Source organism: Coloeus monedula (genome assembly GCF_965178545.1).
Source record: "Coloeus monedula genome assembly, chromosome: 3".
Classification (NCBI taxonomy): Eukaryota; Metazoa; Chordata; class Aves; order Passeriformes; family Corvidae; genus Coloeus; species Coloeus monedula.
This window is the reverse complement of record NC_138783.1, coordinates 9338142-9352812: the sequence shown is the minus strand read 5'-3', so window position 1 is coordinate 9352812 and position 14671 is coordinate 9338142. Positions and strand designations below refer to the sequence as shown.

The window sequence follows — 14671 nt, the reverse complement described above, 5'->3', positions numbered from 1 at the left end:
GTCATATGAAATAAACAGCTGAGAAACCCACAGTTTATGACCTCTGTCTGAAATGCGTGGGTACAGAAAATTTGGGTACTAGAGTCACATGTAGAGGAAATGTGAGAGTCTGAGTATGTTCAGCAAACTGGTCAAACTGACTTTTCACTCCTTAAAAAACCAACAAACAAAAAATTCTGAACAATTCCAAACAAAAACTCAGCAAAAAAGCTGCCAACATTTTATATTCAAAAATAAGTTTAATTGCTAATCCTGCTAAACTCTGAAATGTAATGAAATACTTTTTATGTTCAAGTATCTGAATGAGGACCATTGAGTGCCTCCCTGCAACATGACTAACAGATATTTATGTTGGTGTTTTGCAAAAACTATTATTAAGGGAGATAGTTTAAGACAATGTGCCATGTTCCATTTCCTATCTGGTGATTTGTAGGCTATTTGTTCTTATCAAAGCAATCTGAAACTCTCAATATCCTTGATATGCACATCTCTCTGCAGTCATTTGTGGGAAGTATCACTTTCTACAGAGAAATAAACAAAGGCCTGAATCTCTTGTCCTGAAAAAAGATATAAATGCTGCCATTCAGCTGCCTCCTGGCTTCAGCCTGTGAAAAATACAGGAAAGTAACACCAGGTACAGTACAAAAGAATCGGGGTGTATCACTTTTCATCCTAACTGGACTCTCTATTTTCAGCTGTCACTTCTTGAGGTGTACATACATATACACACAATTCATATTTTCCCGGATTTTCTGCTAAAGTTCATGTTCATGTAAGACAGCCTGGGCCACCCTTACTCACCATGAATGCTTTCACAGTGCATGGTCCCAGAGCACCAAGTCTGACACAGTGCAGCACAAACTTCTGAAGAAAGGTCTGTCTCACAGTCTGGCGCCAAGCATGCCACAGCCACAGAGCTGAGGCAAAATGTTTACATGAGATTTTTGATGTCTCAAATCAAAAGTGATGACTTGTAACTCCAAACCCCCAGCAAGGGAGTGATCGTGGTTTATTCTATTTATGATGAATGGAAAAATTCTACTTTAGATTGCTGATTTGTCAAATAAGCACTTCTTAAGTTTAAAGGAATAAGTGACTACAGCAACTTCAAATTTACCAAACCCAAGAAGATAAAAATCTGATCGGAACAAAAAGAGATTAATTGTCTTCTGTAATTGTAATGTGAAGAATGAAATTAAGAGAGAAACAGGTGACTTATCAGTTGGAAAAATAATTCTGATATTAAGATCACCTTTAGAATTAAATCTAGAAACCTATAAAAATGTTTCAGGTTTAGACAGAAAAATTAACACAGGGAAAATATCAGTATCAATTAGGTGCTGCTTTCCTCAACATACGTCCCAAGAATTTTGTAGGTTTTTTTAAAATTTGTATTTATTTTTGTTTACAATTGATCCACATTTCCTCTTCTGTCTGAACACTGAAGACCAGTCAGGTTGTCCTGGTTCCGGCTGGGATTGAGTTAATTTTCTTCTTAGTGGCTGGTGCAGTGCGGAGTTTTGGATTCAGTATGAGAGTAACGCTGATAACACAGCGATGTTTTGGTTGTTGCTGAGCAGTGCTTATCCCAAGTCAAGGGCTTCTCAGTGTCTCATGCTCTGCCTGTGAGGAGGGGCACAAGAAGCTGGGAGGGAGCATGGACAGGACAGCTGACCTGAACTGGCCAAAGGGATGCTGTATGCTATAGAACATGATGCCCAGTATTAAACTGGTGACAACTGGGTGGGAGCTGCTGACTGCTGTTCAGGGGGAAGTTGGTCATCAGTCAGCAGATGGTGAGCAATTGTATTGTGCATCACTCGTTTCTCTTGGATTTTATTTTTTTCTCTCTCTTCATTGCTATTATTGGTTTTGTTGTCATTAGTATTATTAGCGTATTTTACTTTGTTTCAATTATTAAAGTGTTCTTAACTCACGAATTTCTGGGTTTTGTTTGTTTGCTTGATATGTTTTTTTCTGATTCCTCTCCCCATCCCACTTGGTGGAGGGGCATTGAGGAGCTGTGTGGTACTTTGTTGTCAGCTGGGTTAAACCACAACACTTGTGCTGGGCAGTAACACAGAGACAGACTGGCTCGAGTTTATGCCCTGCACTGAAAGTGCCACTCTCAGGGTACTGGGGGGCTGCCAGCTGCACTTGTCACTGTGCACTTCCTCCAGAAGCCTCAAGGCAGCTGCAGTCTGGAAACTTGCTAGTCACATCATCATCCTGACACTGCCTCTGACCATGTGGACAGAATACACAGTCTCCTTCTCAGCACATGGCACATGCCTGAAGGCTGGATTTAGTCTGCGCCTCTGGACTTGAAACCCAAAGGAAAAGAGCCGGCGCCTGTGTGCACTCAGGAGAGCTGGCGTGCTCCAGGGGAAAGTGGTCTGACCAGGAAAAAAGGCAAGTGTCGCTCCTTGGTGCTGACAGGACAGACAGAGCCTTGGAAATATAAGTGCTTCTGGAGCTGCTGCACATACCACAGAGAGAGACAGACCAGGCTAAGGCTTTGAAACACCCCTAAACATGGACAGCATAACATGTGCAGCCTGGCGGCTCAACATCATCAACTCCAGAAACAATTTGAGAGATGAGCTTCAAGCACCATGGATCCAAAATCAGTGATTCTCTCTCCTGTGCCTGCTCCCAGCTTTGCAGCAGAAGCAAAAAGCAATTTTTTTCAAGAGCTTTTAGTTTTCCCTATTGACATTAAATTGTCTCAAAGCTCCTCTTCTCTCTTTGGCGGTTTAAACCCCACCCTCTGCTAATAAACACCACAAGATCTGTGCATTAATCAAACCTCCTTCTTGGGTGCTATTCTCATTTCAAGAGCAATCAAATGGCATTGACTCCTTATGGATTTCTGGCCATTCTGAAACTTAATTTAAGCTGAGAGGTGTTTCCTTCTTCAACTCTGATTCAAGAGGCTGGACAGTAAAATCTGGCTCTATTTCAGCTGTGTATCAATCATGTAACTGTATTATCTTAAAATCTGATTCACAGCAGGGTAATAAATTTTCCCTTTAAAAAATCACAATGAAAAGGGCTACACAAGTGTGCCTGTTTGTCGACACATGTGTGAGAGGAACCTTCAGACAAAAATTTGTATGAAGATAACAGCGTGTGAAATGTACTCATATGAGACTTTTTGCTTTGCAATTGATACTAGCAAAAAAATAAGACGGATCATAATCTGTCCTCCTGCAAGATTCAGTGAAGATTTCTATGATAAAAACCAAAAAAGTGGAAATAGGCTTTGCAATGCAGCCTACAGGCAGCACTTCTCAGGTTAATACATGTAGTACACAATTTAAAACGTGTATAAATCCTGTAGTCATTGCCTTGACGTGACAAATGGAAATCTGAAACACAGAGGGTAGAAGAAAGAGAGGGAGAGAGGGGGATTTAAGATTTTCCAGAAGTTCCTCTCTTAGTCTACCTTCCCCCTTCCTTGCTCTGGATCCTCCTAAACCACACTGTAAACCAAGTATAACTTAGAGAGCACTCTTATGAGGAGTCTGATTCTATCTATTTAAAAACTAGAGTAATGTGGTAAACTGTGAAGTCCTGTTTCCCAGGCTTCTCTTTTCAGTTGTCTTCCCCCGAGTTCTAAATGAACTGAGGTAATTTTAGGCACTGCTGCAATCTAAGTAGTCGTGACTACAAATATTTATACTAAAGCCTTTTAAAAGAGTGAAAAAAGATGAATTTTAAATAAACTGTGTAGAAGTATAAAAAGATTATGATAGATAGATACTATTTGAAGAATTCTTAGGAGCTTCCTACTGCATTTTTTTGACTTATAGTTAAAGATAGTAGAGCTGAAAAGGAAACTGAGTAGGATTTTTTCCCCAGCTGTTTATGATAGCACAGAGTACTTCTTGGAAAGGAGAACTTGAAATCCATAGCAACCTTCTTATAACAAGTTAAAGCTATTTGTGAAAAGTGGCCAAGGCCCATGATCAACGGATACCAACACACACTAAAAATGGAAGGACAATAAATCTCTGCAGTGCACTAACTTGTGATCATTAAAAAATGTTGTTTTGGGCATGCAATACTCAGTGAGGAATACCGTCAACTGAAACATATTATTTCAAAATAACTCTGGATTTCTTCTCATGGGGATGCCATACCCCCCACATAGAAACAACCCAAGTCTACACTAACAGCCCAACTTACTTTTCAATAATGTTAACAGGAAGGTAACTGTGACATATTAACAAATTTTAATTATAGGTAGCAAAAATTACCACATACAAGAATTCTATGCAAGCCAGACTACCCACCACATACCAGGAATTTTTACTGTCATGGAGGCAGAAATGGGAAATGGGAAGATGCTTTAGGAAATAAGGATGATCAGCAAAAACAAAGTAAAACCAAAAAATCCAGGGACAGTTAGCCTGATTTTCATACAGCCCTCTGTCAAAAGATGACAATGCTATCCAAATCTGCTGATAGTCTGAAACAAAAGTGTTGCTGCAGCTATGATGGTCTAGAGACATTAGCAAAGATATTCTGCACTTTAGATTTTAGTTAGGTTATATGCTTCAAAGAAAATATCTGGCAAGTTCTAAGCAGTGAAGAACTCTGGAAGAAGAGGTACAGAAAGGGCCATCAGACCTTGCTGGTGGACAGCTGGACAAAACCAGAACTCTCAGGTGACTTGCTTCTCCGTACTGAGAACCAATGTGTGACCTTAACTGTGTCGAAAGAGAGCAGCTGTCTAATTTGAGGAGGTGCAGCAAATCCTAAGTGAGCTCTCACAGGCCAGAGAACGATGAAAAGAGAACAGGATCCCCTTCAGTGCTGTGTTTAGAGAGCACAGAGCATTTATGAGAACAAAACAAGCAACCTGGTCCATCCAGACAGTTTTGTTTTTCTGTTTCTCTGTCCTGTCACCCTATTTCATACTTAAAAGGATTTTAAAAACCAGTCATCCGAAACTTTGGGAATTAGTGTGTGGTCATAGGGACAAGAAGAGCATGCAAATACCTGCTGCAGAAAATGATGATTTATATTTAAAAATTTAGCCTGACCAAGGAATTTCTTTTCTTACACTGGAAGATTCTGATACTGAGCATACGCGGCAATCAAGTCCACATATAAAGACAGCAAAATTCTTTACTACCAGTTCTTGAGTGTTATTCAGCACCTAGCAACAAAGCATTTTAGTGTTCAAACAAAACACAACTTATACTAACAAATGGCACTCAAAACAGCTTATTACAATAATGTTTGAATGCACTGTCATTCAGTATTTTTAATTTTTTTTCTTAAAACCAGTTTAGAGATGACTGACTTCACTGATGCATGTAAACTAACAAAAGTAAGGGAATGTACTGCAATCACTGCAATACTCACAGGCTATGACCAAGGCAAAAATAAAGTGTGTATTACCTTTTTATGGATGTTCAGCACAATTTAATAAAGCCGATGTTTACTTCAGAATGAATGTATAGCAGAAGTACTGTTTACTGAACAACCAATTTAAGTTATTATTCCTTGCATTCTATTTAATTTTTTTCATAAAATCAAAAATCTTTAAACTCAACAACTTGTAGTAAAATTCTACTTTGTCTATTCCAAAGACAGAATTATTGAAGTTATCTTTAGAACAGCAGTCAGAAAGTAAAGTCTGCAGCAGTGAAACCTGATACAAAAACAATTGCTTTTTCCATAGCCATGGGATTTAGGAAATTTCAGACACTAGAAAAAAGCCTTCAGATTTTTGTTGCTACTTTTTTTTTAATTGAGTGCTGAAGTATGCTACACAAACCTACTTGCTTCAATTCTCTTCGCTGAGTGATTAAAATGCACAAATTTTGAGAACTATACAGTAAATAAACCCCTTCCAGCAGGAAATAGCCTCTAGCTTCAACTTATTTCTGTAGTAACATTTCTCCAAATTATTTGGAGTCCTTCTGTTCTACTTTTTCAGAAACATCTGTCTCAAGTCCTTGTTTCAAAGTACCAAACTGCAGGAATGAATCTCAAAAGTTTTTATGTGTTATATTCCTGTATGATATTGTTATCACTGTTGCGTGACTCTACGTAAAAAACCCAAACCAAACCAAATAAAAAAAGCCAACATCCATTTAAAACTTAAAAAACATAGATGCAGTTATTAATTAAAATATTTACAGATTCCTCCTTTTATCCCTATTTTAGAAATGCTTCAGGAATCATAGTGTTCATCACTTGCACCAGTAATACAAGAACCTTCAGGGTTCTAATCTCTTCTTCAGACAGTTCTCTCATTTCCTCCTAATTAACTTTTAAGATTTCTATTCTTTCACCAGAAATTGGTGCCAGTCAAACTCCTCAGATCCTTGATGGAAATCTGACATGCTATCAGGGTTTACAGCAGTCATTAAGGGGGAAATGGGCTCTTTAAGCTATAGCAATCACAGGAGATGGTCTCCTCCATTCATCCTACCAAAAGTTTACTAATTAAAAAAATCCTGAAGTTCATTGGACAATCATTATTCTTCCTTCCTTTTTCACAGGACTGAAGACAGAATATGGCATCAAATCAGTTCTTTCAAAGGAAGAAACACGGATTTAAAAAGAGAACACGTAGACGAGTTCAGATTTAAATCCAAATCCTAGTTTTAAAATTCCAGTGGTTAAGTTCACCCCTGATACTGTGAGGGGTTCGCTACAATACATAATAATTGCTGTACACCTCAACAGCATTTCTGTAATCCCATAAAATCCTGAATTTTGTCCTTGTTGTTTTAATGTTTAATGTAATTACATTTACAGCCGACTTATAATGTGTAGCAGCAGCCTGACACAGTGGAAACATTTATATGCTATCAGACAGATGAAAGAGCAAACCCTATTCCTTTTCATTCCAGGTGGTATTCTCAGCCCTTCCCAGAAGCCTTATCAAATAGATGTCTTTTACTGTGTGCCTTGAAGCTACTTTGCACAAAGAGGAGGTGGAAGGAGGAGGAAATTCCAGACCTGAAGCATGTGCCACCTTTTCAGATTAAAATTCCTTGTGATTTCACTCATACAGCAAAATCACAGCCGGGAGTCACTTATCAAAAGTTCCACTCACTATCTACCTTGCAGACAAGCTCTGTTGACCCTAAAATTAAAGACATCATAATCTAAAAAGGCTTGGTATCAGAGACTGCCACTGTAAAATATGAACTGGCCGGTATAATTTCCATAGGAATTCTTCTTTTTTCCTGCCAAACTGATAACACCAAATGTGTTTAGTGCCTTTGAATGGCAAAATTTACATTTTTACAGTTCAGTCACTGCTGCTGCAGCTATAGCTGTGTATTAGGCAGGGCCCTGTACCAAGTATTGCACACTCCTCCAGAGCCTCTACTCGAGGAAGGAGAGCTAAGAAGACCTCAAAGATTACTGCTCACTACCAGTCTGCTGCTGACTGACCACAGTCACCTACAGCCACGGTTTTGGTGTCACTCTTGTGAAGTCCTGAAGTCAACTGACCCACTCGAGCTGTTTCTCCCAACTCCTGCTGAGTCTTATCTACACTGTCACTGCAATAATGGTTCCTGGCCAGCTGCAGAGTAGGGCTGCCACTGGAGCCATAACTTACACTTGTTTCAGAGAGAACAGCTTGTTTCACCAGAAATTATAAACTTATTATAAAATTAGATGTCAAAAAAGCCCAATTAAGTACTGCAAATGGGAGCAAAGCAAATGGAAGTAGGTGAAAATACGTAAAACCTTTGGTTCTTAGATTTGCTTGAAAGCATTTTCATGGTTAAATGTGAAATTTGCAGATTCTTGAAGAAGCCCTAATTCTATTTGCATTAATGGTAAAACTAATTCTCTTTTAGTACTGAAGTTCTGAAGTCTGCATTTTTGGTAATTTTGTGTGTCTTAGGAACATTGTTTTCAATTATATATGTAATAATGAAATATATAATATTATACTTCCTACAGTCCTGCTTTGAGGCATAAAACTAAGCAAGTCACATTATAGAAACCTACACAAAACATGAAAAGCATATGCATCAAATACAATACAATATAAATACAATAAATATACCCAGTTTGCTTAGTGCTAGAGCAAGAGAGAAGTCCACTGGTTCCAGTAATGCCATTTTTCTGGCATTTTTTTCCTTTTCTGAAGCACATCAGCTACTTGGTAAAATATAATGTGTTGGCAAAATATAATGTATTGTACTCCAGGCTGCTTCCTGGCATTATGTATTGACTGAGGTATTTATTTAATAATTAATCATCTCCTGAACGAAACGTTTCCACATGTATTTAGCAATGTCTCTGGATGCCTTACAGATGCAGTACACATTGCTGCAAAACGAAAACAGAGGGCTCAACTCTCCAATTTTAGGTATATGGAAACAACATCAGGATTACATTTCCTTAACTATTTAATTTTCCGAGGAGACAATAAGATAACTTGACAGTTTTAGGGATGGAAATGCTTCCTGGCTGCAGGACTAGAACACTAAATGAAGGGTTCAAACTTCACTATGTCAATACAGAACTCCAAATCTGGCTTATGGATATGGCTGAAGTCACAATAAAAATACAACATCTGCATATAGGAAACACTTATGATCCCCAAAGTTAGGAGCCTGTATAGAAGAAAACAGTAATTCCAACAACCAGCATCTGTGACACCAGTGCCATGAGCAGGAAGAACAATAAAAAGGAACTGATATTCCCACCCCTCTCCTGTATTTTCTACAGTTAACAGTTTATTATAGAGAAAGAGGGAGAATTGAGCTATCTGAGCTGACAGTTCCTAGTCCAGGGACATGGCCTGGACCAGCTCCCAGCTCAGAGGCAGCGCCATGGCTGTGCAGCATTCCCAAGAGCACTCCCGAGACAGAGAACCATGCATGGACCATGCAGGGTCTGCTCCACGGAGCAGAGGCAGAGCTGAGCAGGAGGAAGGGGTCCTGCTGGAGCCAGGGCAGCTCCCTGTGAGACCCCAGGCTAGCTGTTTACCACATCCCATCCACACCTCTCTGACAGCTGCGTATCTCAATTGCCCTGGTGCTGCACGCTGCGCCTTTTAGAACCCCAGATAACCCCCCACAGGAGAAAGCACACACGGGCCAGTCACAGTGTGAGTGGAAATGATGAGTAGGGAAGATGATTAATCCTTTTCTTAGCAGTGCTGCCAACCCTGAGGATCTTAAGAGCACTGCTCACAGCCCTGTCTGCTGGGGTGCCACGTTTCACTCTCTGCCACAGCCCTACAGTGCAGACACTTGACAGATGGGGACGGTCTCTTTCCTGCCACGGACACACATCTGGGGTCACCACTGACAGCTCTCATACTCCTTCTCTGGCACAGAAACACCACAGCTTGTTGCTGAGATACTGAAGAGGAAAAAACCCAAACCAAAGCTCCACAAATAACCCTAACCCATTCAAACCCATGCCAAGACCCCTCCTTGCCCTTTGCTTAATCTAACATGCCTGCACAGTGGCAGCTCAAATGTCTGAGGCTGTGATTTCTAATGCAGCCCTCTGTTTACAAATATGTAACAAAAATAACTCAATTTGGCACAGCAGAACAGACATTTACTAAACTCTACAGTCAACAGATCATGTGATGATAACCAGAAATGCAGAAAAGACTTGTCATTTCCATTCCTTAAATCACAACCCCAAAAAATCATAAAATTATAAAAAACAACCAACCAACCAAAAATTCAAAGACCCGTGTGTGCACAGTCAGGACAATGTTATTTTGGTATTGAAACAAGATCAGTCTACTTTTCTAGATGGAGCATAGTCAAAAAGTGGCCCTTTAGGAAAAAAAAAAAAAAAAAGTGTTATAACAAGAGAAGAGGAGAGGAGGGGAAAAAGAGAAGGCAAAAAAAGGAGGAAAAATGTGAAAAAATCTGAATGGAAAATGCATTTTCTAGAGGAGTATTTTTTCCTCCCATAAAACTCGGTCTCTCAGATACGCTAATAAATGGATTTTGATCATAATTTATTTCATTACCAACTACAAATTGTCCTTATACATTACAGTTTCTCACATCAATCCCTCCTACGAAGACATTAGTGCAGACAAATGGCTCAGGAGGTAATCCATTCACACTGGGAAACAAATCATCCCATAACAATATCCTCAGAGCAAAGCTGCCACAATGTAAATAACTACTGTGTAATACAAGTACTTAAAAAATCTTGATGAATCAGGACTTAGGCTATGATCTTAAAAATACCTTAAAAATACCAGTTTATTATCAAAGAGATCTCACTCGATTTCTAACATCTGCATACTTATGTCATTTTATATCTATTAGCACCATTAACCTAAATGGGATTTCAAGTATCTTTTTGTTTATTATTTTGAATAGACTATGAAAGATTAGGGCTACCAAGAGCTTATTTCCAGAAATGTAACTGCTCAACCAGTCATTAAAGCAAATTTTCTTAATAGTAACATTTTACAGGATTAAGGTAATTTAAGACACGATCTTCAGAACGAATCACCATTTAAAAAATAATTCAGCCTTCTTCCTTTGAATGAACTGTGCTTACTGCTCACAAGTTTATCTTTTATTCTACAACACTGAGCATGAGAGCTGGTTATTTTACAAACATAAGGTATCAGTTTTGATGTATAAACATCATGGTGACGAACAAAACAGAACATCTCAAAATTCTTGGTTTTATGAGAGCCTCAACAAAAGAATTCAATACTTTCCTAACAGAGGGACACCAAATGTTTCTGGTGGAATAAAGGAGAGCAGGGTAAGGACAAGACCTTTCCTGTTACAGTAAATGTGTCAAAATAGAGGCCTGTTACCAAATAAAATACTTTTAAGCCTATACTTCCCCAGAACTCCATAATGACTAATTCCCACTGAACAGAGAAAAGGACAGAAGGACCATCAGTGCCTAGAAAAAAGCACCAGGATGACATCATTGCCTGTCTGCTAGCCAGGAAAGGAAGAGAGGGATTATCTGAATAGTGAACATCTGGATTGTGTATACAAAGGCAGCGAAGGATTTTTATACATATTAGTTCACTGAACTCTACTGAATTTTTATCCTACAAAGAAACAGTAGTGCTATGATACGCTTTTATAATGAAAAAGCAACAGGAATTCCAGTGGTCTGGGTTAGTGTATTAAAAGACACACAAACAGATTTATCATTCACTGCTTCTCTACTATTTTAATTGAAAAAACTTGGCAGATACTTGAACTTGCAACTCCTTGAATTAAAACAATGCATCTTATAACACTGACCTTCTTCTTTCTGTTAGCTTTTCAGATACTAAGATTGCAAATGACATGATTCTGAACTTGAAGAACTGAAATTCAAAACATACTCAGTTCCCCATCCCAGTATTGTAAAGACTGCTTAAAAAAATCTTACACGTGAAGCGTTTCCATTTCCTTGGAATACAACCCAAGCCAAATTTGTATTTTCACATTTTTTATCTCTACAGTTGTTGTACCAAAAAAAAAAAAAAAAAAAAAAAAAAAAAAAAAAAAAAAAAATCAACTTTATTCTAGTACAACTTTATTCAACTTTATTCTTGTACAACTTTATTCAACTTTATTCTTTGCAAAGAAACATTCTTACCTTGAACTGTTAAAGTTGCTGACGCCTCAGCTTTTCCAACCATATTTTCTGCAACACAAGTATACGATCCCATGTCTCCTGCCATAACTTTCTTGATTTTCAAGGTATGATCATCACGGATTTCGTATCTTTAAATATAGATAGCCGTTAACAATGAATAGAATAACAGAACTTTGTACAATTTCTGCAAAGGGTAAAAATATGGGGGATTTGCTCTCAAATATTCTTATTTCTGTATTTCCCATAAGGGAAAAAAAGTATAAATACTTATTAACTGATAATGTAAAATAAAGTTTTAAAAACAAAATATATCCAAGTATTTGAAAACCTTATTCTGATATTATATGCACAAAATCACAAAGCCCTAATGCAGAACACCATGTTAGAATTCTTTTAACAAGTAAATATAATAATAGCTATTACTCCTCAACTGAATGAAAGATTTTTATTAATATGGTTGACAAGAAAATACTGTTCCCAAGAAGATCAGAACTGCTTGAAAGTCAAGATAAATCACAATTCATTCTTTTTTGTTCTTCCTAAAGAACAAAGTGGCCTTTTACCAATTTCTCTCCCTTCATCACCTTTCTCTCTTTTTTGTATAATGCAGTCACTGTGTTTCTGTTTATGGTAAGTAGATTTTTCTCCTAAAAACGGTAGTTTTCATTAAAGCTATAGACTAGACAATCAAGAAGTTGGATTTGTTGGCTGAAGCCAACTGTTAAAGGGTTTCTTCTTTCAATCCATTCCCCTGAAAGTTTTTAAACCGATAATTAGCATTTCAAGGTAAGTAAATAACTATTTAATCTATCTCTATATCTATCTACCACAGGATGTATTTATTTTTACTAAGATGTTTTACTTTTTGGCCTTAATTGCAGCAATGACAAAAAAATAAGTTCATTGCAAACCTAGTAACAAAAACATGTATAACCAAGGCAGCTCTTTACATTACCAGACCACATTTTATATCCATTGCAATTCCAATACATACCTCTTGATGTTGAAATGTCTTTCACTATTACACATTCTCCAAAACTTTTAGTAATCACAAGAGACTCTTCAGGTGAAGAATTAATCTGTATCTGACATTACTGACTGAACTTGGTTATTTTATGTTATATTTGCCATGTGTTGTTACAACAAAAAACTTGAGAACAGGCTGTTCTTAAGTTTCAAAATAAACTGTAGCTTCAACTAGAGCACAATGGTAATTAGAAATGTCTTACTGGATCAAGCCAGGCCTTTTGTATTCAAGACAAAGAAATGCTAGCTGTCAACCACTGAATGGCCCCATCATATACCAAACTAGATGTCATAAAAAGGGTAACTCCAAGTACTGCACCTTGCTTTTGGTAGCTCCCCATCATCTTTTCTCCATCTCACTGTGGGGACTGGATCACCTCTTGCCTCACACTTGAACTCCGCACTGTCATCCACAGTTACCGCCAAATTGCTTGGTCTCTTCACAAAAGATGGCCTCTCTAAAGGGGAAGGAAAGGAAAACAAGGATTAATCCAGCAGCTCTGTGTCTGAGTTGCACAGGATCTCTGTGAGGCTGCTCGCAGGTGTCATTAGGAGCAAGTGTTCCATGCAATAATTTCCAGTGCTGCATTAGAAAGGCAACATTTTCTTTCACCAGCACCCATGAAGTAAAACAAGTCAAAAAAGCCCCAGAATGTCCTCTTTGTAGTTTTTGTTTATAAAAACTGCTGCTATCCCTGACTTAATTTGCAGGACATGGATGATCCAAGTCCTGGCTCACCAGAGTCAGATTAATTGCTGCATACTTATGCTCAGACTTTCTGGAACAAAAGGGGATCTCAGTACAGGCTGTGTCATTTTGGCAAACCCTGCAAATTTCAGGAAAGGTATTGATACACTTTCATACCTGTAACAGGTTCAAAGCTGTAGGTTGCTGGACTATTGATACGTTCATAGTTCTACACCAGGCTGCAGTACAGTGAGGTTTGCACACTCCCAAGGAAAAAAGCGGTTTTAAACAATTTCTGGAATATTCCAGGAATGACCCATCTAGAAGAGCAGCACTAGATGACAACAGCATGTCCATAAAAGAACTGGGAAAGTTTAACAGGAGAGTGTTTGGCAGGTTCCTTTGCCTAAGGCAGATGAACTTTTTGTCTATAAACCTGTGAAAGCTCTGAGGGAGTTGAGAAGGCAGTTGCATGTTTTGACTTGTATGTATTAAAGATATAAATATCATCCCCCTGGAACTGGAAGAGTCTGAAGCCACTGGCACCATCAGGAAGTGTGAATACCCAAAAATACACCACAAATTTCTCACAGGAGTACAAAACGACCAGACAGAAGGATAAAGAGAAAATCCCATGCTCTTCATGTCTCACATTTGTGTTTGAAAAAAGCAGTTCTAAATATTACTCAGGCTTTGCAGATATAGAGATTCAGTATTGCAAAAAGTTAATGGTTCAAAAAAGAAATGTGAACTGAACAAAACCTCATTAAAAAACCCCTTTATTCTCAAGGATGTCCAGACCAGCTGAACACTTGTGTGGTAGAAAACTTAACTTTGCTGGCAATGCCAGGAAACAACGTTAAATGAAACAGCAAGATGATCTTTAAGCTGTCAGTTCTAGCCTGGGTTCACATACAAGAAGTGAGAAATAAAACAGATCTACAGGCATAAATCTAACTGGGCATTAAAAAGTTACAAATATAGACCATCCCCTGTCCTGGCCCCTTTCTTGTAGATGCCGAAAAAATGAAACCTGAATGTAAGAAAAGAACATTCCAGATTAAACGTCAGGGTAGGAGCAGTTTGGGGAAGAATATTTAACTTAACTGTGCAAGAGAAAAAGGACTGATCTGGTAAGCCCAGGACTGCTGCGCAACTGCAAAACCCACAAGAGGCGCATTGTTCTCCAGATCAGTTTCCTAAAGGAAGAGTAATGGACTTCCAGGAGTTTTTGTCTGCCCATTCATAACACTCTTATTCAAATGCAGAAACGGATAAGGGAAATCAGCACTGATTTAAGGATCTATCTTTGTCACACAATTATTTGGTACATACAAGGAAAGCTTAGCAAGGATCACTTTGAAACTTTCT

The 14671-nt window shown here is 38.3% G+C and overlaps 1 protein-coding gene across 1 annotated transcript in view; it reads right to left on the bottom strand.

Moving 5' to 3' along the window:
• The window catches only part of ROBO1 (roundabout guidance receptor 1), a gene marked incomplete at both ends in the record, with an annotated part of 493955 nt that overhangs the window by 67721 nt on the left and 411563 nt on the right, over positions 1–14671 (bottom strand). Inside the window, 2 exons of the mRNA XM_082279020.1 lie at positions 11587–11714; positions 12932–13070. Coding sequence (XP_082135146.1) covers positions 11587–11714; positions 12932–13070 — 267 coding nt within the window. The remainder of the gene's footprint in view (positions 1–11586; positions 11715–12931; positions 13071–14671) is intronic.